General features: G+C 37.6%; 1 protein-coding gene across 2 annotated transcripts in view; it reads right to left on the bottom strand.

Moving 5' to 3' along the window:
* Positions 1-20,635: 20,635 nt before the first annotated feature.
* Hgf (hepatocyte growth factor) overlaps positions 20,636-27,151 on the bottom strand; it is a 64,251-nt gene continuing 57,735 nt past the window's right edge. For both annotated transcript variants that reach the window (XM_050139772.1, XM_050139773.1), the window contains exons 16-18: positions 26,989-27,095; positions 26,723-26,868; positions 20,636-24,228 (exon numbers count right to left, since the gene is read on the bottom strand). In XM_050139772.1, the coding sequence (XP_049995729.1) occupies positions 24,061-24,228; positions 26,723-26,868; positions 26,989-27,095 (421 nt within the window). In that variant the 3' untranslated portion in view covers positions 20,636-24,060. The remainder of the gene's footprint in view (positions 24,229-26,722; positions 26,869-26,988; positions 27,096-27,151) is intronic.

Genomic DNA, 27,151 nt, shown 5'->3' with positions numbered 1-27,151 from the left:
ATGGTGTTCTACACCTGTAATCCTAGCTTGTAAGAGGCTGAGGTAAAAGGATCTTGCACATATTGAGCCCTAGCTAAAGTAAATGAAGTAATAAATAGATTTGTAAGATATGAACTTTCTAGGACTTGGTCAAGATATCACTCTGTAAGATAGACTCCTTCATTTCTTTCCTTAGAAAATATTTTATATTTGTGTTAACTATTTAATTTTGTTATATAAAGCATAAAAGTCATTTAGCTAGATTTTAGTGTAATATGGTTTATGAATATAATCTCAGTTACAGAATAAGTAAATAAAAAGACCAAAGAATTGCATTTAAGAAATCATAGATTTTATTTTTAGTACTGGCTCTCTGACTGTATGATGCTGGCCAAGACACAATTTTCAGTTGCTTCATTTTTTTCTTTGAAACACAAAGAACATGCATTTTCAGTTGTCAAAAGTCATCATTTCTAGCAATAAAAACATTGGGTAATGACTCTATGTAAAAGACTTGAATATCTTTGGAAGGTATCTTTTGTGTATAACATCCTGTAGCATCTGGGGTGACAATAGGAACCATTACTGCTTTTCATGGCTTCAGAATTCTGAGTTTTGTTTCCAGTGGGGCCATTAAGAATATGACCTTTTGTTTCTGCACAATTCTTTTTTTCTTAAACAGATGAATTTTAGTTTGAAGTCTATTTTGTTAGCTATTAGGATAGCTACACCAGCTTGTTTCTTAGGTCCATTTGATTGGAAAAATTTTTCCCAACCCTTTCCTCTGAGGCAATGTCTGTCTTTGAGGTTGAGGTGTGTTTCTTGCTTGCAATAGAAGGATGGATTCTGTTTTTGCATTCAATCTGTTAGCCTGTGTCTTTTTATAGGTGAGTGGAGTCCATTTATATTAAGGGATGTTAGTGAACAGTTATTGTTATCTCTTGTTAATTTAGTTTTCATTGTTGGTGATGTTATTTTGTGTGTTTTTCCCTTCTTTGGGATTTGCTACTGTCAAATCAAGTCTCTGTGTTTTTGTGAATGTAGTCAACTTCCTTGGGTTGGAGTTTTCCTTGTAGTACTTTGTGTAGGGCTGAGTTTGTGGTTAGGTATTGGTTAAATCTGGTCTTGGAATATCTTTTTTTGGTTGTTTTTCTATGGTGATTGAAAGTTTCTCTGGGTATAGAAGTCTGGGCTGGCATCCATGGTCTCTTAATGTCTGCTAAATTCTGGTCCAGGACCTTCTGGCTTTCATTGTTTCCATTGAGAGGTCAGGTGTAATTCTGATAGGTCTGCCTTTATTTGTTAATTGGCCTTTTTACTTTGCAGCTCTTAATATTATTTCTTTACTCTGTATGTTTAGTGTTTTTATTATTAGGTGGTGAGGGGTCTTTTTTTTCTCCAGTCTATTTGGTGTTCTGTATGCTTTTGTATCTTCAGAGGCATATCTTAACTTTAGTTTGGGAAAGTTTTCTTTAGGATTTTGTTAAATATATTTTCTGTGCTTTTGAGTTGAACTTATTCTCCTTCTTCTATACCTATTAGTCATAGGTTTGGCCTTTTCATGGTGTCCCATATTTCCTGGATGTTTTGTGTTAAGCTTTTGTTAGATTTAATGTTTTCTTTTACTCATGAGTCTATTTCCTCTATTGTATCTTCAGCGCTTGAGATTCTCTATTCTATCTCTTGTATTCTGCTGTTTATGCTTGCCTTTATGGTTCCTGATTGTTTTCTTATGATTTCTGTTTTTATAATTTCCTCAGCTTGTGTTTTCTTTATTGTCTCTATTTCAGTTTTCAAGTCTTGAATAGTTTCTTTCAAATGTTTGATTGCTTTTTTTTTTTTGGTTTTTATTTAAGGAATTTGTTAATGCCTTCCAATTTTTTGTTTGTCTTTTCCTCCATTTCTTTGATGGAATTTTTCATTTCCTCTTTAAGGGCCTCAAACATTCTAAAGTAATTTTTTAAGTTGTTTTCTTCTGCTTCATTTATAGTTGGTCATGCAAGTCTTGCTGTTGTATGGTCACTAATTTTTTTTTTAACTGTTGTGTTACTCTTTGTGGTATTGCATGTATTCTTACCTTATCTACCCATCTTTTCCTCTGATTGGTGTAATTGGGGCTGTCTGTGACTCTGGTGATTAATCTTCCATGTGCCAGTGGATCCAAGGCTCAGATGGTTGCTCCTCGTGGTACAGTCTGGGCAACAGTTCCAGGCACTCTGTTGGCCACTTCCTGTTAGGAGGTCACTCATTTGGTGTTCCTGGGGTTTCTCCTGCAATACCAGGGATCATTCGGGCCTGCATCGACAGAGATTGCTTGCTTGGGGCTCTTTCTGCTGAGGTTGCTGCCTTGGGCCTGCTCTGGCAGAGGTCCTGACTCAGGCCTATTCCCTTGGTGGTCCCATTCTCACACTGGGACCCACAGAAGTCTCTGTTTCCTGCCTACTCCCTCAGAGATCCCAGAGTCATGCCTGGACCCTCAGAGCTCCTGGCTCAGGCCTACTTCCTTGGAGGTCCCAGACTCACACCCAGACCTGCACGGGTCTCTGGTTCCAGCCTACTCCCTCAGTGATTGTTCCCTTGTACCTGGTCCTGTGGAGTTTGCTGGCTCTGTCCTGTTTCAGTAAATTTCCCTGGTCTGAGTCCATCCACTCGTGCATAGATCCCTGGCTTGGGGTTGGTCCTGCAAAGGTCTCTGGCTCTGGTCTAGGAGGTCCCAGACTCACACCTGGACTCTTGGAAGTCTCTGGTTCCCGCCTTCCCTTCAGAAGTCCCAGACTCACACCCGGACTTGCGGAGGTCCTGGCCCAGACCTACTTCCTTGGAGCTCAAGTGGGCTCTTTTAAGAGGGCTTGCTGTACAGCCAATCACTCAAGCAACTGACACTGGGTACACACTCCCGCTTCAACCAGACACAACAAATTCCCGGAACTGGGGTAGATAAATGTGGCTCCAGAGCTGGTACTCACTGACATGAGACTAGGCTGTCATGGAAACAAGGCAGGCAAAGTCATCTGCGAGTGCAACAATGCTAAATAGAGTCATGTGGCTCTTGCCCAGTGTTTAAGATTTGACTCATGTGATCAGAGGAGGTTGCTGATGCACATACACAATAAAAGCCACATCCAGACTGACCAAACCTCTGAACAGATTACAGTGTTTTTAAAAGGCACTCACATACTAAATGAAAAGAAAATGGATAATGGATATAGACAGTTCTAGAAAAAAATACAAAATGTAATAAAGCCTTTAGAGAAACAGTAAAGAAATATAAAACGACTAAGTCATGTAAGGTTGGGAAATACATAGGGCATCTGGTCCTGTATGGTGCTTTGTTGACTTTGAACTTTTTAAATGCTAATGTACAAAAAAAATAGCTGCTGAGAGACACTGAATTATAGAAACCTGTATGTTTTAAGAATGTCTTAATTTCAAAATTGAAGTTAGAAAATACGTTGAGTTGGGGAGAGGTTATGCCTTTGTTTACACAGGAAACAAAAAGTTATAGTTCTTTTCAAAATTATAATGATCTGATTTGATTGGGGGAGAATTTCTGAAGGTCTTGGATACAGACATGAAAATGAAACCAAGAAAGAATAACAGACAGGTGATATATATGCTTATCCCTTGACATGGGAACAGCTCTGAGATTGGATGAAACATGATAAATCTGTTTGGGTCCAGAGTCCTCTTGACTTATTATTATGCCATAATAGGTTTGCCTATACAGTCCAAACAAACATATAAAATTAATAAATGTCTTTTGCCTGCTCAAACATAAAACACAACATCATCTTTAACTGACTTATGCACACTGCACATTCCATACTTGCATTAATACAGATATATATGTTATCTTTAAAAGTGTATATGTTTTCAGTGAAAAGAACCGAACACCGATAAAGACAAATATCCTAAGTAATCCAGCCTCTAGGAATGCCTCTGTAAAGTTTCCTCAAAATTCTGCATCCAGAACAACTTGAAAGCTGCTAGCTGATGTGGTGCAGCCTCTCAGACTGCCCAGCAAGAGTTCAGATAAGCTATACGCTTTCCCATCACACGGAGAATAAACAAAGAATGATATAGCTAGCTTTCCCAGGACTTGACCTTTATTCCAATTTTCTCAGGGTCCCCTAAAAATGCCAACACTTCCAGACAACAGGAAGCAATCTAGAAACACTACGCTCACTTTCCCAAGAGGTGGATATGAGTTTTTAGTCATTTAGGAGGCTTGGTTACAAGTTGTTATTGGTAATTATCAGAAAAAAAAAGCTGAACGAAGGAGACTAGGGTCACAGATTTCTTTCTGAATGGAAAAGGGGGGATATAGGATAGAAATGATAGAATAAAAGGATAGGTATTGAATCTACTTTTAAACTAAAAAGCAACTACTAGTCTCAAATATTTTATATTGGTATGGATTTTAGTATATTAATACAAATTTAAGGTTATTTTGTTGCAATGTACTATATATGTGTTTCTACCCTTGTTTAAGGTATTATACCTATAATATAAAGGTTTAGAAATGGAAAGCTATTTAGGTTACTAGAGAAAGAAATGTTAGTAGTTAATTATCTCTAACAATCAAACTTATAGTAATGTTAGGTACGTTTTCAAGGTCAAGCAGATATATTTTAAATAGATGGTCTTCAAACACTTCAAGGGTTTACAGATTATGGCACTTAACATGTTTTAATAACAGGACTTTTCATCACAGTGAGGAAGGTCTGCTCTTGCCAGTACCAATTTACTTCAAAAAATGATGGTGGGCAGCAAAGAACCTCTATATGGAGTTTATTTTCAATGAGACAAAGCTAGCCACATTAATAACACACTACCCTTGCCTTTACTTCTGGCAGAATGTTGTGTAAACTGGACAATCAGGACACAAAAGAAAGTGATTGACAAACAGTTGTCCTTAAAAATTCTTGCTTCAGAAAAAGTCTGCCAGATATTCTAGTACTATAGGCCAAAGATGGATTCTTTAACATTATAGAGGAACCTTTAGTTGACTGTTCAGGCAGTCAGAAGTCTCTGTCATTTTTTTTTTTTTTTTTTTAGTTTTAGAAATTGCTTGTGCTACACTTTCTATGTGCTCAGGTAATATTTTATACTTCTTAGGTCTCTGATGGGGACTGAAAATTCAGAAATAAACGTACATAAGAGATATAAAGTTTAGAAGGTTGAGGAACATAAAAACTTAAGTTGTTTACCAAGGAAGATATTTTTATGTCTAAAAAATAGTTTTAGGATAATAATATAAATTATGACAGAAAATGGTTTAGGTATAAAATCTTAAATTTATCAAAATAAGATAGATAATAGAGGATTTTCTCCAAATATGCCAAATACAAAGGGACTGGCCATTGTGAATGTAATTGTTACCTGATGATTGTGCTTATTGTATAGTTTTACTATGTTAGAGTTAAAACCTTTCCTTTTTATTTAGACAAAAAGTGGGAAGTGTTATGGGATATTTGTACACTGTGAGAAGATATATTGTTGTGATTGGTTTAATAAAGAGCTAAACAGGCAGTAGCTGGGCAGGAGGTAGAGGTAGGGCTTCCGAGCAGGGATAAAAAGAAGCAGGAGATAATCAAGACTTGGAGGAGATGTCAACAAGACATGGAAGATAAGACATACAGAGTCAAAGAAAGATAAAAAGCCACATGCTAAACATATTTTAATAAAAATTGGTTTATTTAAGTTATGAAAGCTAGTTTAGAACAATTCTAAGCCATAGGCCAAATGTTCATAAATTAAATGGTGTCTGTGTCATTGTTTGAGAGGGAACTGGTGGTCGAAAGGAAAGTCCAATTACAATGGCAGTCTTCAAAAGTTAAAGAAGAAGCAGTTCAAAACAATCAGTGAAAATATTTTCAAATCCTTAAAATCTTCCAACATATGCCATATGCTATTTGCAGTTGTTTGTTAAATCACCCACATTCCTGTCCTATCTCTGTCGTCCAGGCTTTTATGTTTTATGAGCCTAAGAGCACAGACTTGTTTGCTTACAGCTGTGTCGCCAGAGCCTTACAATGTCACAGTAGTAGACCAATGCTTGTTTGCTGATGTAAAACAGAAGCCTGTGACAGAAGTCAGTACAAATCACATCTCCAGGAAGCACCAAGGGAACTTGGAGATGTCACTTTTTAACCAGTAAATATGGTTAAGATGCATTAATATGATGGTATTTAAGAAGTAAATGAAACATCACTGCAAATATTGATATGTGTTACAGTCCTGAGTCAGTAATGAAAAACAAATGGAAGCAAATACAGGCTTAGCCCTTGTTTGTAGGGAACGTAGGGTCTAATAGAAGATACCTCGTGAGAGTGTGGTGTATGTGCAAATTACAACAAAATGTGTATCTATAAACAATACATAAGCTGACCGAGGGAAGTGTTCTGAAATAGAAATGCATCATACTTTGGAATGTGTAATTGGGTCAGCAAGGTGGGTGGGGGGATATTTGGTGATTTTTAAGCTGGGTGAACTCAATATTAGTCAGGCAAAAACTGTGGGCGGAGGGATGACTCCCAACAGAAAGATGAGCAGATGCAGAGGTTTTATGGAAAGGAGTGCACTCAGTTTTCAGAGCTGAAAGTGCCCACAGAAACTGTAATGTAGGCAAAAGGAGAAGTGCCTGATGAATTGGATATTCAGAGACAATCGATTTAAACATCAATCAACCAATGAGGAGCTATTCAAGGATTTTTAGTTAGAGAATTACAGTTATATTTTTTAATTGTGTATTTTGTACTTAATTTGGATAGAACATGGAGTTTAGGTGCAGAAACAGGTCTCAGAATTTGGTCTAGTTAAATTAAAGAAATACCATGGCTTGGAAAAGGTGAGCCCATTGGGGATGAAGACATGTGGGTGATTAAAGACAAAGGGCAGGAGGTGTGAGTGACACCTGGACCTGAATGTCCAAAGGGGACAGGTATAGAGGAAAGTACTCTTCTGGATTCTGCTTTGGGCACTATAAGGACAAAATTTGGATTGGGAAAGTTGAAAAAAAAGTAAAAATTGAGGTTCAGTTTTGGATATACTCAGTTCACAACCTAAGAGAGCATCCCAACAAGAAGGTCCTGTGGACAGCGGAGCAGCCTTGAGCAAGTTCTAGGCTCCTTTGCCTCTGTGGTGTGGCTTTAGGGAGATGCTGAGTTCTTTAAAGGTGGAAACACTGTAAAGGAAAACTTACCTTCTTCTCTGTTTTGCTCAAAGCATACAAACTTATGGTTATAAACTGAATAAGCACTGGAGACTTAGTTGAAGCATGGTAATTGTAGTTTAAATACTCTGTTAGTAAGCACAGAAGACAAGTGTTCTCACGATCATCTCCCACAACCTCCCAGATGTTAACAGTGTAAGGTGATAATTATGCTAATGGCTTATTATAATTACTTTATGGTGTATGCGTATGTCAGCCATCAAGTTTACTCCTTAAATATGTATGTTTGTCAACAATACCTCAATAAAGTTGCAAGAATATCATTGACAAATTTAAAAGGTTTTTAAAACACATCAAAACAGAGATTAAAGAATAAATTAAAACATTGTGATTTAAGAGGTGAGTCACATGGCAGGACCCCCCACTCACTAGGACCACCACAGTGGGACAAAACCCTGGGCCCCTCTCCTTGGCTTCTCTAGTCAGCCATCAGGAGAGTTTCCTGCAGGTAGATTGTTCCAATACCCAACCCCATGCACCAGACCCTGGAAGCTACTAGCCCCATTCCACTCACAAACTCACCTATACTTCTGCAACCTCAGTGAAACTCTGAAACAGAGCTGGCTGCAATACTGAGGGGACCAAGAGCTTGCTACAACACTGAGAGAACCAAGAGAGAAGACCAAGAGAGCGAACCAGGAGAGAAGACCAAGAAAGCAGGCTTGGAGAGACCTCAGTGGCTCCCTGAGACACAGACATTGACAGTACAGAGCAGACCAAGAATAATTGCCAAAGCCTCAGACAGCCACTGCAAGAATTAGACCAAAATGCAAAACACTGCTGACCTCATTTGAAGAAAGAGATGGGTAGGCGCCAATGCAAGAATTCACCCTACAACCTAAAAAGCAACAACAGTGTTCACACAACAGGAAGATTTGATCATCCTAACCCAGAAGAAGCAGAAGAAAATGACTTTAAATATAACCTTATGAAGATGATGGAGACCTTTAAAGAGGAATTGTAAAACTTCCTTAAATAAATGGAAGAAAAGACAAATAAAAAATTGGAAGAAGTTAATAAAGCCCTCAAAGAAACCCAAGAAAAAAACAAACAGGTGAAGCAAACACTTAAGGAGTTGAAGATTGAAATAGAGGCAGTAAAGAAAACACAAACTGAGGGAATTCTGGATATGAGAAATCTGGGTAAATGAACAGGAGGCAAGGATAACCCACAAAATACAAGAGATGGAAGAAAGAATCTCAGGTGTTGAAGATAGTATAGAGGAAATAGATTCATTGGTCAAAGAAAACATTAAATCCAACAAATTCTTAACACAAAACATCCAGGAAATCTGGGACACCATGAAAAGACCAAGCCCAAGAATATTAAGGATAGAAAAAGAACTCCTGCTCAAGGGCACATAATATATATTCAACAAAACCATAGAAAAAAACTTTCCTAACCTAAAGAAGGATATTCCTATGAAGGTACAAGAAACTTATAGAACACCAAATAGATAAGAACAAAAAAAAGTCTTCATGCCATATAATTATCAAAACACAAAATATAGAAAATAAAGGATATTAAGAGCTGCAAAGGAAAATGGACAAGTAACATATGAAGGTAGACTTATTCCTGACTTTTCAATGGAAACCATGAAAGCCAGAAGGTCCTGGGCAGATGTACTGCAGATACTAAGACACGATGGATGCAAGCCTAGACTACTATACCCAGTAAAACTTTCAATCACCATCAATGGAGAAAATAAGATATTCCATAACAAAACCAGATTTAAACAATATGAATCCAGCAATTCAGCCCTATAAAGAGTACTAGAAAGAAAACCCTAACCCAAGGAAGCTAACTGTACCCACAAAAACATAGGCAACAGATGACCTCCCACAAGCAAAACCCATAGAATGTAAACACAAAAACACTACTATCAAAAAATAACAGGAATTAACAACCACTGGTCATTAATATCACTTAATATCAATGGACTCAATTCACTTATAATAAGACACAGGCTAAGAGAATGGCTATGAAAACAGGATCCAGCCATCTGCTGCATATAAGAAACACATCTCAACTTCATAGATAGACATTACCTCAAACTAAAGGGTTGGAATTGGTTTTCCAATCAAATGGACCTAAGAAACAAGCAGGTGTAGCTATCTTAATATTTAACAAATTAGATTTCAAACTAAAATCAATCAGAGAAGATGGAGGACACTTTATACTCATAACAGGAAAATCCACCAAGATGAAGTCTCAATCCTGAATATCTATGCTCCTAATACAAGAGCACTCACATATGTAAAAGAAACATTACTAAAGATTAAATCACACATTAAACACCACATACTAATAGTAAGAGAGACTTCAGCATTCCACTCACACCATTGGACAGGTCAACAAGACAGAAAAAATAGCAGAGAAATAAGAGAACTAAAGATGTAATGAATCAAATAGATTTAACAGATATTTTTGAACATTACACCCAAACAAAAAAGAATATACCTTCTTCTCAGCACCTCATGGAACCTTCTATAAAGTAGATCACATACTCGGTAACAAAGAAAACATCTACAGATACAATATAAGTTGGGCTAACCCCTGTTTCTCATCAGATCACCATGGTTTAAAGTTAAAATTTAACAACACTACTCCCAGAAAGCCTACAAACTCATGGAAATCGAACAGTGCTCAATTGAACCACTCCTAGGTTAAGGAAGAAATAAAGAAATTAAAGACTTCCTAGAATTCAGTGAAAATGAAGGCACAATGTCCCCAAACCTATGGGACACTATGAAAGCAGCGCTAAGAGGAAAGTTCATAGCACTAAGTGCCTACATAAGGAAAATGGAGAAAGCTCACATTAGAGACTTAACAGCACACGTGAAAGCTCTAGAACAAAAAGAAGCAGACTCACCTGGGGAGAGTAGAAGACAGGAAATAATAAAACTGAGGCCTGAAATCAACAAAATAGAAACAAAGAAAACAATACAAAGAATCAAGGAGACAGCTGGTTCTATGAGAAAATCAACAAGATAGACAAACCCTCATCCAAACTAAACAAAAGGCAGAGAGAGAACATACAAATTAACAAAATCATAAATGAAAAGCAAGACATAACAAAAGAAACTGAGGAAATTCAGAAAATTATGAGGTCACACTACAAAAACCTCCTCCCCTCCTCCCATTTACCTCCCGCTCCTCCACTTACCCTTCTCCCTCCCCCTCCAGTCCTAAGAGAGGGCAGGGTACCCTGCCCTGTGGGAAGTCCAAGGCCCTCCCCCCTCCATCTAGGCCTAGGAAGGTGTGCACCCAAACTAACTAGGATCCCCAAAAGCCAGTACATGCAGTAGAAACAAGTCCCGTTGCCATTATCATTAGCTTCTCAGTCAGCCCCCATTGTCAGCCATAATCAGAGAGTTCAGTTTGATCATATGCTCGTTCAGTCCCAGTCCAGCTGGCCTTGATGAGCTCCCATTAGATCAGTCACACCATCTCAGCGGGTGGAGGAACCCCTAGTGGTCCTGACTTTCTTACTCATGTTCTCCCTCCTTCTGATTTTCAACTGGACCTTGGGAGCTCAGTCCAATGCTCCAGTGTGGGTCTCTGTCTCTATCTCCATCCATTGCCAGATGAAGGTTCTATGGTGATATTCAAGATATTCATCAGTGTGGCTATGGGACAAGGCCAGTTCAAGCACCCTCTTTTCTACTGCCCAAGGACCTAGCTGGGGACATCCCCTTGGACACCTGGGAATCCCTCTAGAGCCAAGTCTCTTGCCAACCCTAAAATGGCTCCTTTAATTAAGATCTCTTCTTCCCTGCTCCCAAATCCGCTCTTCCTCCATCTCAACCATCCCATTCCCCCAAGCTCTCCAAAATCCTTCCCTTCTCTCTCCCCCTCTCCTCTTCCTCCCACCTCACCCCATGCTCCCAACTTTTGCGATCTTGTCTGAGACTGGGCCCCCACAAGGCCCTAACCTGGCCCTCCTGGAGAGGGGAGGTGAGTTCCCAGAGAGCAGGGCAGACCGGGCAGGAGAGGCCCGGGCAGGCAGATGCCCCCCTCACCGGAGCTTGGGACAATTTTCTAGGTAGATTCCATACATCAAAATTAAATCAAGACCAGGTAAACAATTTAAATACACCAATAAATTGCAAGGAAATAGAAGCTGTCATCAAAAACTTCCCAACCAAAAAAAGCCCAGGGCCGAATGGTTTTAGTGCAGAATTCTACCAGAACTTCCAAGAAGAGCAAATACCTATACTCCCTAAAGTGTTCCATATAATAGAAACAGAGGGAACTTTGCCAAACTCTTTTTATGAGGCTGCAATTACCCTGATACCAAAACCACACAAAGATTCAACCAAGAAAGAGAATTAAAGACCAGTCTTACTCATGAACGTGGTTGCAAAAATACTCAATAAAATACTGGTAAGCCAAATCCAAGAACACATCAAAAAAATCATCCACCATGATCATGTTGGTTTCATCCCAGAAATGCAGGGATGGTTCAACATACAAAAATCTATCAATATAATCCATCATATAAATAAACTGAAAGAAAAAAAAATACGATCATCTTATTAGATGCTGAAAAAGCATTCGACAAAAGCCAACACCCCTTCATGATAAAGGTCTTGGAGAGATCAAAAATACAAGGAACATATCTAAACATAATAAAAGTAATAAACAGAAGCTGACAGCCAACATCAAATTAAATGGAGAGAAACTCAAAGTGATTCCAATAAATCAGGAATAAGACAGGCTGTTCACTCTCTCCATATCCCTTCAATATAGTTCTTGAAGTTCTGGCTATAGCAATAAGGCAACAATAGGGTATTAAGGGGATTCAAATTAGAAAGGAAGAAGTCAAACTTTTGTTATTTTCAGATGATATGATAGTATATATGTCACCCCAAAAACTCTACCAGGGAACTCCTACAGGTGATAAATACCTTCAGTAATGTGGCAAGATACAAAATCAACTCCAAAAATATCATTAGCCCTCCTATATACAAATGATAAAGAAGTTGAGAAAGAAACCAGAGAAACATCACCTTTCACAATAGCCACAAAAAGCATAAAATATCTTGGGGTAACACTAACCAAAGATGTGAAAGACCTACTCTTTACGTCTTTGAAAAAAGAAATCAAAGAAGATACCACAAAGTAGAAATGTCTCTCATGCTATTGGTTAGGTAGGATCAACATAACAAAAATGTCAATCCTACCAAAAGCAATCTATATATTCAATGCAATCCCCATCATAATCCCAACACAAATCTTCACAGACCTTGAAAGAAAAACAATCAACTTAATTTGGAAAAACAAAAAACCCAGGATAACCAAAACAATCCTGTACAATAAAGGAACTTCCAGAGGCATCACCATCCCTGACATCAAGCTCTATTACAGAGCTGCAGTAATGAAAACAACTTGGTGTTGGCATAAAAACAGAGAGTTTGATCAATGGAATTGAATTGAAGACCTGAATATTAATCCTATGAAACCTGATTTTTGACAAAGAAGCTAAAATTATACAATGGAAAAAAGGAAGCATTTTCAACAAATGGTGCTGGCATAACTGGATGTCAACATGTAGAAGAATGCAAATACATTTATATCTATCCCCACGCACAAAACTCAAATTCAAATGGATTAAAGACCTCAATATAAATCTGACCTCACTGAACCTGATAGAAGAGAGAGTGGGAAGTAGCTTTTAATGCATGGGCACAGAAGACCACTTCCTAAATATAACCCAGCAGCACAGACACTGAGAGCACCAATAAATAAATGAAACCTCCTGAAACTGAGAAGCTTCTTTAAAGCAAAGGACAAAGTCAATAAGACAAAACAGCAGCTTACTGAATGGGAAAAGATCTTCAGCAACCCCACATCAGACAAAGGTCTGATCTCCAATATATATATATGGAACTAAAGAAATTAGACATCAAAATTCCAAATTACCTAATTAAAGATGGGGCTCAGAACTAAACAGGGAACTCTTATTAGAAGAATCTCAAATGGCAGAAAGACACTTAAGGAAATGTTCCACATCCTTAGCCATCAGGAAAATGCAAATCAAAACAACTCTGAGATTCCATCTTTTACCTGTCAGATGGCTAAGATTAAAAACACCAATGATAATTTATGCTGGAAAGGATGTAGAGTAAGAGGAACAGTCTTCCATTGCTGGTGGGAATGCAAACTTGTGCAATCATTTTGGAAATTAGTATGGCAGTTTCTTAGAAAATTTCTCAGGATCACTCTTGGGCATATACCAATAAGATGCTCAATCATACTACAAAGACATTTGTTCAGTTATGTTCATAGCAGCTTTATTTGTAATAGTCAGAAGCTGGAAACAACCTAGATACCCCTCAACCGAAGAATGGATAAAGAAAATGTGGCAATTTGCACATTAGAGTACTACTCAGTGGTTAAAAAAAAATCAATGACATCCTGAATTTTTTATACAAATGGATGGATCTAGAAAACACTATACTGAGTGAAGTAATGCAGACCCAAAAAGATGAATATGGGAATACTAGCTATAAAGAAAGGATATTGAGCCTATAATTCATGATCCTAGAGAAGCTAAGTAATAAGGTGAACCTAAGGAAAATGTATATAGATCCACCACAAGGATAAAATAGAGAAGATCGCCTGACCATGTTGGGAGCATGGGGGTGGGGCAGAAAGGAGGGTGGAAATGAAAGAGAGGCGAAGAGGAGCAGTGAGGAGAACTTGAGGGAATGGAATAGTTGAGATGGAGGAGGGCCAGAGATGAGAACAAAAAAAGCGATATCTTGATTGGGGGAGCCATTATGGGGTTAGCTAGAAACTTGGTTCTAGAGAAATTCCCAGTAATCCACAAGGATGACCCCAGCTAAGACCCTAAGCAATAGAGGAGAGGGGGTCTGAACTTGCCTTGCCCTTTAGTCAGACTGATCAATATCTTAAATGTCACCATAGAATCTTTGTCCAGCAACTGATGGAAGCAGAGGCAGAGACCTGCTTCGGAGGACTGGATTGAACTCCCAAAGTCCAGTTGAAGAGTGGAAGGAATCAGAATATGAGCAAAGAGGTCAAGATCAGCATGGGTTCACCTACTGAAACAGTCTACCTGAGCTAATGGGAGCTCACCAAGATCAGCCCGACTGGAAAGGAACAAGTATAAGACTAAACTAGTCCCTCTGAATATGGTTGACAGTTGTATGGCTGGGGCAGACTGAGGGGCCACTGGCAGTGGCACCAGGATTTATCCTTACTGCATGTACTGGCTTTTTGGGAACCTTTTCTCTTTGGATGGATAGCTTACTCAGCTTAGATATAGAAAACCTTGGACCTTCCCAAAAGCAATGTGTCTCACCCTCTCTGAGGAGAGGATGGGGGTTGGAGTAGGGGGGATAGGTGGAGGGAATGGGAGGAGTGGAGGGAGTGGGAACTTGTATTGATGTGTATTTTGAAAGGAGATAGTTTGTTTTTTTGTTTTTTAAAAAAATTTAAAGTAAAAACAAATTGTGATTAGATTACTACACCCACAAGCTGTTCTTCTTACATACTTAGGTTTGGGGCAACTCATCACACTGTTTCATAAACAACACAGTGACAGTGAATTAGAAGAAAGAAGGCTAGCAAGGAACAAGGGCTACTAGCTCTTCTGGTAGCCTTGCTTTGGGGAATATATAGAATCTTTGTAAGTTTTCTCTTAAAGCTCTTCTAGTTTTTAAAACCTTCCCCCCCCCCCCCCGCCTCTCTCTTTCTCCCTCTCTCTTTCCATTTATGTGTGTGTGTGTGTGTGTGTGTGTGTGTGTGTGCTAAAAACCATTGATTTGAGAAAGACCAAATGATCAGTCCTGAATAAGAAGACTGTATTTAGGAATATATACAGATTGATAATGTATTTAATATGAAACAACTAAAGAAAAAGAGGTCAGGGATTTGAAAAAAAGCTAGAGGGTATATGGAAAGGGTTGGAGGGAGAACTAAGAGAAGACTGTGCAATTCTCATAATTTCAAAAAATAAAAAATTGAATTTCCCATTTTCATTTCTAAAATCAATCTACAAATAGGAAAACATTAACTTTTTAAAGCCAACAATTCTTCACTTTTTAAGAAACGTAAGAATGTTAAACTGTTATCTCTGTGCAGGATTATGCTAATGTTAAAACTAGATAAGTACACAAAAACACAAAAGTGCTCCAAAATATTCCTGATGAACATAGATGCAAATATCCTAAAACATTAGCAAACCAAGTCCTACAAATTATTGACCATGATCAAGGCTTCATTCCATAATGCAAAACAATGTACATAATACATCATGTCAATTGAATGAAGAGCAAAATCAATATGATCATTATGAGAAGCAGAAAATTATTTGATATAATTTAACATCTCTTCATGGTAACACTTTTAATCAGTTATGGCAGTAATGTATCCCATCTTAATAGAAATGATACATAGCCCGGCAGTGGTTGCAGACACCTTTAATCCCAGCACTCGGGAGGCAGAGACAGGTGGATCTCTGTGAGTTCGAGGCCAGCCTGGTCTACAATAGCCAGTTCCAGAACAAGCTCCAAAGCTACAGAGAAACCTGTCTCTAAAAACCAAAAATTAAATAAATAAATAAATAGATAGATAAAAAGATGATACGCAACAGAGCCACATCTAACATCATACTAAATACAGCAAAGATGAAAACGTTCTCTTTAGGATCTGAATCAATACCAGGAAGCCCCCCTGTTATAACCACTGTTATCACAACAGTGCTGAAAATCTGATCGGACTATGAAAATATTAAAATAAAATAGAAAAAAAAACTTAAAACACATTACAATTGGAAGTGGTTTATATTGTTTAGCTAAGAAAAAATAAGAGAATGGGAAACAAAAACAAAATTAGAAAAGTAGGATGACAAACTGAGAAGCATGTGCACAGCCAAGAAAACCCTCAGAGTGGAAAAGACAGCTCACAGGACAGGAAAACAAGTTTCATCTGCACAGCTGACCGGAGGGCAATGCGCATAATGGGGACAAAGCTCAGCTGATGGCAGCAAAACTGTAAGCCTGGAAAACCAGCCCAGTCGTTAAAAAACGGAAAGCAGGTGTCAACAGACACGCTATAAAAAAGACGCAAATGGACACACATATATAAAAAAAATATACTCCACATCATCATGGAAGCATAAATTCAACCACAATGAGCCATCATTTCACCATAAGAATGATTATTGTAAAAACCCACAAAGCAAAACTAGAGCTTCAGGGTATGAGAAGGGGAATGCTGGTTCACATTAACCCAGCCATGGTGGAAACCAAGACGGAAACTACCCAGACACGTAAAACAGAACTGCTACTCAATCCACGGATCCCATTGCTATTAATGAACTCTGCTACCAGGGCATCCTCACTCCCCAATTCATTTCAGCACTTTCATTCAATCAAAGTAAGAAATCAATCTAGCTATCCATCGACTGATAATGAAAATGTGCCAGATAGACAAAATGGAGTATTTATTTATTTATTTTTAATTTGATAATTGTATTTATTTATTTATTTTATTGAAAAAAATTTCCGCCTCCTCCCAGCCTCCCATTTCCCTCCCCCTCCCCCCACTGTTGTCCCCCTCCCTCCACTCCTCTCCTGCTCCCTCTCCAGTCCAAAGAGCTGTCAGGGTTCCCTGCCCTGTAGGAAGTCCAAGGTCCTCCCCGCTCCATCCAGGTCTAGGAAGGTGAGCATCCAAACTGTCTAGGTTCCCACAAAGCCAGTACATGTAGTAGGATCAAAATCCAGTGCCATTGTCCTTGGCTTCTCAGCAGCCCTCATTGTCCGCCATTTTCAGAGAGTCCGGTTTTATCCCATGGTTTTTCAGTCCCAGTCCAGCTGGCCTTGGTGAGCTCCCAATAGATCAGCCCCACTGTCTCAGTGGGTGGGTGCACCCATCGTAGTCCTAAAGGACATTGAGCCTATAATTTATGATCCTAGAGAAGCTAAATAAGAAGGTAAACCTAAAGAAAAACATATAGTTATCCTCCTGGATATTGGAAGTAGACAAGATTGCTGGGCAAAAATTGGGATCTTGGGGTTGGGGTGGGATTGGGGTAAGGGGAAATGGGGAGAGAAAAGTGAGAAGGGGAGGATGGGGGAAGTTGGGGGAATGGGATGGTTGGTATAAAGAAAGGATGGATATGGGAGCAGGGAAGTATATATCTTAATTAAGGGAGCCATTTTAGGGTTGGCAAGAGGCTTGACACTAGAGGGGCTCCCAGGTGTCCAGGGAGATGTCCCCAGTTAGTTCATTGGGCAGCTGATAAGAGGGAACCTGAAATGGCCCTATCCTATAGCCACACTAATGAATATCTTGCATATCACCATAGAACCTTTATCTGTCAATGGATGGAGATAGAGACAGAGACCCACACTGGAGCACTGGACTGAGCTCCCAAGGTCCCAATGGGGAGCAGAAGGAGGGAGAACATGAGCAAGGAAGTAAAGTGGAATATTTTTAAGACATCAAAATGAATTAAATTCTGCTAATTGCCACACCGTGGATGGGACTGGAGATCATCATGTTTCTTGAAATAAGCAAGAAACAGGGAGGCAAATGTCACAGTCTTATTCATACATTCAGTTTTTAAATACAGTCTCATCGATGTGAGAGTAGAATGGTGGATACCAGAATCTGGGTAAAGTTGGGGAATGGAGATGAGGTAACCCATAGGTACTAACCTACATCTAGGTCAAAGCAAGGCATTCTGGTGTGCAGTTGAGCAATGAGGTAACTCTAGATAATAAATATGTCCTGCATGCTTAAATAACATCAGAATGATTTATCATAAAGAAATTATGTGTGTTCAAGAAAATACACTTAATCTGATTTGAACATTGTGCATTATACACACTGCCCAAATATCACGAGATGCCCCACAAATACTATGCGTAATTTCGATGTATCAGTTAATAAATAAAAATATTTTCCAAGCGTCACCTACTATATACAATTAATAGGACATTTTAAATTAGTCTCATTTGCTAATTCAAATCTAAATAATTTGATTAAATGTAAGCCCTAAAATGTATAACTCTTAGTGATAACTACATTTTGTATCCAAATCAAATTCTCTTAGAAACAGTGTTAAGTCTCTTAAAAAGAGACCTCATTTTATCTTACTCATTATGAATATTTTTACCACCATTATATGTGAAGCACTGTGAAAAATAAAGAGTGTAGAAATGTTAATAACAGGACATTGCTGGTGTTTATGAAGTACAAACTCAGTGTCACACAGTGCACAGTAAAAATAATGCCCACTCTAGCAAGTCTGACCCAGTCCAATCACAGGGCAGCTACAACCAAGTACAGGTGAGAAGGGACAAGCACTTCAGGGGCTGATGGGGACTCCTGGATTGGGGATGAAGATGCAGACACAAAGGCAACTACATGAAAGGCGAAAGTTTAGTCATGGTAGAAGAAATCTGGTGAGCCTTGGCATAAGGATTACATTTAAAAATGTTAGAGGAAGCTAACATATAAACCTGAGTACTCAAAAATGTTAGAGAACGATGAAGAACTAATGCTTGTCTGGGGTCCCATGTGTTGCTATAGTGCTTATGTGTTTAATGTTTTATATTTTCAACCATAAGTGAGCACACAGTTGATTTATAACCTATTATTATATTTTTCTGAGTTCTATAAAGTAAAAGCGAGTTTTCTTTTGTTTTATTTCTATCTCAGTAGACATACTTAAGGAGGTAACATGTTTATGAAGGTTTCATAATTCCTTCCCTAATTTCTACAAATACACCTTTAACTTGCAGTGAGCATCTTCTTTCATAAATAACACATGCAACAGAGATACTTGTGAATGTAAACAGCAAGAGATAACCACAGGATCCTTAGAGTAAACCATTCGCGGCTACTCACACATGACAAGCGTGTGGTTGATTGAAAGGGTGTGGAGAGCTAGTTTAGAATTGCCTAGGTGAAGGATAGTGCGCTTACGAGATTAATGACAGGGAACCACGAGAGGACTTCTGGACCAAAGCACAGAGGAAATACAGATTGAAATGATTCTTTGGGGTCTTGGACAAATAGCGATTAATTACGGTGCCCCGGTGGACTTCCCCACATACGTGTATGCGGGCAGCACTAATTGGCCTCGGTGGGTCATGATAATAAATGACGTGAGGTTAGAAGGAGGATATGAAGGGATTCAGGAGGAGCTGAGGGGATGGGTGAATGTGCTCAAAATACACTGCATACATGTGCATACATGCATGAAATTGTCAAATACTAAATAAAAAAGTTAAAGCACATGTTAAATATTGGTTTAATTCAGCAACTAAAAATTCACTTCAATACTGATCACTCAATAAAAATAGCCCTGAGAACTTCCACAAGAAAGCATGAATGGGTTACCATTCTTTAAGCATGTTAAGAATTATTGTAAAAATGTAAGACTTGGAATTAGAGATTAGTTAGGGCAGTACAATACAGAAGATGGACAAAGTTGTATCAGGAGCCCAAGCTTTCCGAGTTTACCTATGAAGTTTGCTCTCTTATCCGAGAAATGTTGCAAACGACATTTCTCAAAGAATTCGTGACTCTTTACTTGAAAGAATATATGAGATAGATTGTAGAGAAGGATAAAGTGAATTTTTTGTTTTGTTTTGTGTTTTGTTTTGTTTTGAGACAGGGCTTCTCTGTGTAGCTTTGGTGCCTGTCCTGGAACTAGCTTTTGTGGAATAAAGTGAATTTTAAAAATTCATTGTATAGAATCTTAACCATGATGCTGACATAGTGAATAAGTGTGCATATTCTACTTTAAGCATACCATTAAAAATGATAAGCTGTCTTACTGTGCCTATCAAGTTATATATATATATATATGAACATCATCATTTGCAATAAGAATCTATATAAAGTTAGTTACTTTGGGCCAGGGAGAGACAGAGACAATATGGCAAAGCTAGAAATAATCAATGGCGTTACAGAGCTCTTGTTTAGACAGTTAATAGTTCTTCTACTTTTAAGTAAATACATTCTGCGGACTCATATGTATTGTGAAATTAAAACTTATAAACAATTTTATAACATCTAATTGTATGGGAAATTAGGGACATTTATAATATTTTCTGTAAGGTTGCAAAAATGCAGCAGAGTAGCTTCCTCGCAAATCTACTATGGCAGAATAAACCCATTTTACCCTTGAAGATATTCAAATTCACAGATGTTAATGATTTTTTCAAGAGCCCCGAGAGTGCCAAGGAAAGAAGACAGAAAAATATGCAGTTTTTACTTAATTGTATACAGAAACTATGTATTTCTCGTGATAAAATGTATGTCGATTCTGTCTACTAAACCCATGTTGTTGGGGTTGCCACTTTAAAGTCCTCGAACAGTTACATAAACATATGATTATAAAAGAGAAAGGAGACATTTGGTAAAATATTTTATTATTATTAAGAATAATAATATAATATGGTTATAAAAATAACAACTTTATTAACTACAGAGAATTTATAATACAAGCCATCACCACAGGGTTCCCTTTTTTGGGGTAAGCATCCAGCTATCCCTCTCAATCTGCAGCTATCCTTGTCCTGTTTACATAGGCAGACTCGCTGCGATTTCCACAGGATTCGGTTTACAGCTTCTGAAGACAGAAGGCTTCTGTGCAAACAGACATGAACCTACGCGAAAACGGCACTGTCAAGAGGTAAGGGTCTGGGATAGTTCTATGTTTTTGTTTGTTTGGTTGGTTGATTCTTGTTAATAAGTTCTTGGTACAAACTTCAGTTGAATTTTGAAAGACATTTTCTTCCTTGGACTTAATTATGAAGAGTGATTTATTGCAAATTACTCTTTGTAAAAGGGCAAGTGTATTGTCTTTACCCAAATCCCTTTTATTTTATGAGTTTTCTATAAATGTAAATGAGTGGTTGTATACACACAGTGAGTAGAAGTAGTTATTTTAAATCAATTTAAGGTTTCCCTTTACTTAGCATGATGTAGTAATGACATTTTCTGTTTCGTATTACAGAGCTAGCATTTGTTTTGTAAGAGAAAAGAAAATGCCTGACAGCAACTACTCGTTCTTGACAGTGCTCTTTTTCAGGGATGCTGTAGCTGGAGCATCAGCTCCGCACAGTACCACTGGTACCAGCAGGAAGCATCCACAGCATTTCTGACACATGCCATTATTGTCATCTGTCTTGCCATCCAGTGTTTCCCATTCCTGTAGCTTGAAACACTTAGACGGCAAGCCAGAGTCTGTTAATAGAGACCGATTCACTAGACACAATTACACTGAGGACCTGCCCACAGCAAATTGGTAAAAGTTACCTTACATTTTACAATAACATTAAAGAAATATACAAAAGAATTATCACCTCTCTGCACAGCAGAGGCATACGACTAAGATTTTAGTTTTACACTCCTATTCCTGCAGACAGAAGGAAATGTCTACAATTATGACAGTGTGTAACTCTTACCCAGTCAAAACAAAACCAAACTGGAAGCTCATAATTCAAAAGGGCCACTTGTCCATGAGATAAAATAATATAGACTTCTAAATAAGCTGAATTTTTCCCTCCTCTTCCTTTGAAATTTATTCATAGAAAACCATCCTATATATAGTGTTGCCTAGAAAATAACTCTACCATTTTCTAGCAAGTAAGACCCTATTTATCTTTTTCATTGTGAGCTCTACCGACTTTGACCATTGCAAAGAAAACCTCATGGGAAGAGTTGCTTAACAAACCACATTTGGTGACTTATTGACATATTTGTTTGTTTTTCACTTAAGTTAGAAACACTGATTCCAAAGTATCTAAAAACTTGACTGCATATTGTTTCTAGGTCATTTCTGTTCCTCTTTTCATGGCTAATTACAAAAAATACACTGTAAGAAGTATTGTAAAATGTTAGTATGTTAAAGTATTATAATTAGCATAACAGCTTTATCAATATAATTTATATGTAACATTGAAATCTATTCAATTCAGTAAGAAGCTATGAGAAGGACTTTAATATTTTAATAATATATCTTTGAAATTGATGCTTGTTCAAATGACATGTTGCAAAAGGAATGAAAATGTAACAGATGTAAAATGATAAGGACAGCAATTCACTGGGTCTCTCTGCATCCACTGTTGATCAACACAGCACCTATGCTACCACAAACATATATGCATTTGTATGTGTGTGTGTATATACCACGCATGCACACACATATATGTCAGAGCTTGTACAAGAACTTCTGGATTGACTCCCCAAAAATTCTGAGAATGCATTAGGGCATCTTTTGAAACTTCAGATTTCAGATGCTCTAAAAAAAATTCAATCTCAAGAATGGGAACACTGGATTCAAAACAATCAAATTATAACTTTTAATAATCTTGATGTACACATGAAGACTGAGAACTTAGACGCTGTTTTATTACTTTTTTGTATCCTGCTTCTGTATATACAACTCTTAGCTAGTCATGGCAAGTAGAATAATAAATACAATTTGAATGTTATCATATAGATTATAAAATCTAAATGAATATTCCATGTCATTAAGAGTTTTGTTAAAAAGAAATGAGAAAATATGATATTTTTCCAACATATTTGATTTTTCAGAAACAATTATACTTTTGAAAGTCATTGAATTAAAGAATTTAGAAAAACTATTTTACTTCATATTTTTTCTATTACTCAAAGACTAAGAATTTTTAGATTAAGGAAAGTATTTTAATTTTTTTCTTCAAAATAAAATTTAATGAAGGGATGGTCACAAAGCTTTGCAGACATGATATTTTTATTCTAAATCATTTTTTTTTAATTTAAGGAGAGCTAGAAGCCAATCATAGCAGCAAGTTTTAATATTAACCCATATAAATACATTTTTGAAGACAGAGACACTTTAAAATTTCTTCATCGAGACATGTTTGAAAACTGAATAAATGTTTTAAGAAAATAGACCTACCAATATTCTTCATAAATAGGTAGCTCAAATTTGGAGGAAAGAAATAAGACAAATACACAAATTACTTTCTGCTTTTTAGGCATTAGAGAGCACACAAAAGAACTAGGCTAATAAATATAAATAAACATACAGGCTAGCCATTCTTTTATCCTATGGGTCCTGTCCTGACTTTGACCACTTCCCAGCGGAGATCATTATGTGATACGTACAAAGGATCCACACTTATACCTTGTACCTTTCCTGAATATCCCCACTGATTTTCCAAAAACTTTACATTGTAGAATAAATATAGATACATACATCCAAAACATTTAGATATCACACGAGATACATCATGGTTTAAATGGTAATATTGCTGCATGTGTACTCAGCCATTTGTTACGGTCATCTGTTTTCATAAAAGGATGCTTGTGTGCCAGTATTGCAGGATACATGTTGTGAAAAAAAAATGAGTGAACTCTAACATGTGCCATAGGAAGTGTAATATAATTTAATACAGAGTTACAAGTTAGAAACACCAAGTACAGATTGGCTTTTGTGGGGTTAAAATAATGTTTAACTTATGATTGATTCATCATTAAGATATGAACCTGAAAAGCAGCATGGAATGATAATCAACCTTAACCTTTAAATCTCTTATCATCTAGCAACTATTGCATTTTTGAATCCGTTCAAGTATCTTCAGGAGATATGTTACTGCACTTACAGGTACCTTAATTCACTTCAACATTTACAAAATAACACTGACAAACAGAACAACAGAAAACACCCATATATATTAATGAGTTTCTGAACACTCACAACACTCAAGTAGCTGTTTTAGGACTGGTTTAGGTTACATTTTAATCTCTACGTCTCTGAAATCTTCATGTATAGATGGATGCTTCAAACACACTGGCTTCTTCTACGGCTATTACAATTTGTAGGTCAAAATTACTTTGTGCATCCACTTTGCGTAATATGCTACTCGGACAAAAATACCAGGACGATTAGGGATGGCACATCCACGGCCAGGAACAATGACACCAAGAACCATTTTCATTTTGTGTTGCTCACAAATGAGTGGGCCGCCATAATCTCCCTAAGAAGGAAAAACAACAACAAAGCAAATTATTTTGTAAGTAAAAAAACAGTAATTCTTCAGTAGCATTCCCCTGATGACTTGCAGCTAAAAGGTATAGTCATTCAATGACGTCAATTTTTCTTACATTTTAAGTATTGTATATGTCTCCTTGTATGTGGTGGTCAGAAGACAACATGTGGGAATTGGGCCTCTCCTTCCACCTGGGATTTGAACTCAGATCCTTTGGCATGGCCACAGGTGCCATAACCCACGGAACCATCTTTTCAGCATTCTCCCCACTGAGTAATGTCAATTCTATGTTTATTTTGTTGTTGATATTCACCATGTGTTCCATATCAACATTTGGAAAATATATAGATTTGTAAAATATAGACAAAATCCACTTGTAATCACATGATTTAATGGTTAAGCGTATTTTAACTTTCTCTTCTTTCTAAAACACTCTTTGCCTGCTACAAAAAGACTTTCTTAACATTTTAAATAGGAAATCCTTAAAATTGAAACAATAATTTTATATAATTTGGAAATTACTTTTCCAAGCATAAAATATTTCTCTATTCACAGTTGATACTAGTAGCTAATATAGTTATAATTTAAATATTTTACTGTATCATCAGGTAAAGAAATATGACAAATGAATATAGATTAACTTGTGCATATACATATATTATATACATATTAATACACAAATGTTAACTATATGAATATGCATGTATTCATACTGCGCATGTTTGTATAGATAACTGTTAGAACTGTGTTGTATCACTTTTATGCGCCATGCACCCTCTTAAGAGTACAGTTACAGAGATGGAAGCATGGCTCAGTATTTAAGAGGAATGTTTCAGAGGACCCATATCTGGTTCCCACCACCTTCTATGGGTACCAAGCATGCATATGAGGTGTGTGTAAGCATTCAAGCACTCATACATACACATAAAAGAACCACAATGACTAGCTTTAAGCATCCAAATATGAATAAGAATGTGTGAGCCAGGTGGTGTTGGTGCACGCCTTTAATCCCAGCACTTGGGAGGCAGAGGCAGGCAGATTTCTATGAGATTGAGACCAGCCTGTTCTACAAGAGCTAGTTCCAAGACAGGAACCAAAAAGCTATGGAGAAACCCTGTCTCAAAAACACAACAAACAAACAAAAAAGAATGTTTGATATTATCTTCATTTTCCTCTAAAAGCGATGCAATTTTAAAAAAATTAAATAAATGCTATAAAAGTTATGTCTGTATGTTGGGTAGAAAGAAGATATTGATATAGAATTTTTGATAGGTAAATTAAGGCAGACCTGAAAACAAATGCCAAACAGTACAGATTAAAAAAAAAAAAAGACACCAAGCCCCATAAGGTAATAAAATTACAGTTTAAATAAGACAACAGCCACCCCTGACAGTCACTTTTCAAAATGACTGTCTTTGGAGACCTTCTACCACTTCTACGACGTAGAAATTTAGGGTCGTTCTCTTCAAATATTCTTGGCTAATGAAATAACCAAACAACAGATGCAAAGAGGCTAGGAAGAAAAGAGGAATGGAGAGGAAGAGAGGGCCGTTCTCTCTCTCTCTCTCTCCTCCAGTTTCCCCCCATCTACCACCTACCCCACCCCCCATTCACTCCTCAGAGAGAGTAAGGCTTACAAATGAGTGGGGAATGAAAAAAGTTTAGCACATCACTTTGAGGCAGGACCAAGTTTCCCCTATGTCTAGACTGAGCAAGGTATCCCTCCAAAGAGAATGGGCTCCAAAAAGCCAGCTCAAGCACTAGGGATAAATCCTGGTGCCACTGCCAGTGGCCCCACAGACTGTCCCAGCCAAACAACTGTCATTCACATTCAGAGGGCCTAGTTTGGGCCTATGCAGGTTCCTCCGCTGTCAGTCAGGTGTCGTGTCAGTGAACTTCCCCTGGCTCAGGCCAGCTGTTCCTGTGGGCACAGCTTCCTCTAAGACTTCTGCAGTTTGTATGATCGTCTTTTTAGACACGAATGCCTTGAACGTGCTTTGTGGATGAAGCATGGGCTGGCTCATAAGTCAATTAAAAGAAGTGCACAAAAATAACAGAAGGCTTTTTCTAACCTTCCTTTCTCTAGGAATGCCTTGGCATACAAATACTTTGATTTGACAAAAATAAACAGAAAACACACAAGAAAATATGGCATTGTCTTTTAAGGCAATTTTGGTTTAGTTTGGTTTATAAGATAGACTTTTATCAAGAACTTATAATCTTCCTGCTTTAGTTTCCTAAGTTCTAGAATTACAGAAATGTTCCACCTGTAGGTAGGTAGGTAGGTAGGTAGGTAGGTAGGTAGGTAGGTAGGTAGATTAGATGATAGATAGATAGATAGATAGATAGATAGATAGATAGATGATAGATAGATAGATAGATAGATAGATAGATAGATAGATAGATAAGCAGGCTGGGCAGGAAAACACAGAGATAGACAGACAGACAGACAGTCAGACTTTATTAAACAACTTTTTCTTACCTCACATGGTCCCGATCCAATCTTTTCAGCCCCAGCACACAGTTCAGACTCACTGAGAGTCACCTTCCCTTGGTGGTGCTGACGGCACTTCTCATTTCCCATAATATACAGATGGGCTACTCGCAATAAACCATCCGAATTGATCTCTGCAACGGCATAGAAAATACGCAGTTAATGAGCAATGAATAAAGGCAAGGAAATCAGGAAAGAAAAAGCATGGATATGCTAAGTAACTATATTCCCTCATGTCTTAAAAGTTAGCTTACGTCCAGTGTAGCCCCAGCCGTAAACACTGCAAGTGGTCTTCTCTGGGATTGTGCAGCCATAATTGGGTAAATCAATTGTACTGACAAAGTCATCTAGGACTGCAGGCCTGAAAAGACATAATCCAGCATGAGTACTCTGGGAATACCATTCTGCAGAAACATG

The sequence above is a fragment of the Alexandromys fortis genome, unplaced genomic scaffold (genome assembly GCF_014885135.2).
Source record: "Alexandromys fortis isolate MF-2015 unplaced genomic scaffold, M_Fortis_MF-2015_v1.1 scaffold_38, whole genome shotgun sequence".
Classification (NCBI taxonomy): domain Eukaryota; kingdom Metazoa; phylum Chordata; class Mammalia; order Rodentia; family Cricetidae; genus Alexandromys; species Alexandromys fortis.
Note: the sequence above shows the minus strand (reverse complement) of the source record. Positions and strands in the feature narration are given on the sequence as shown.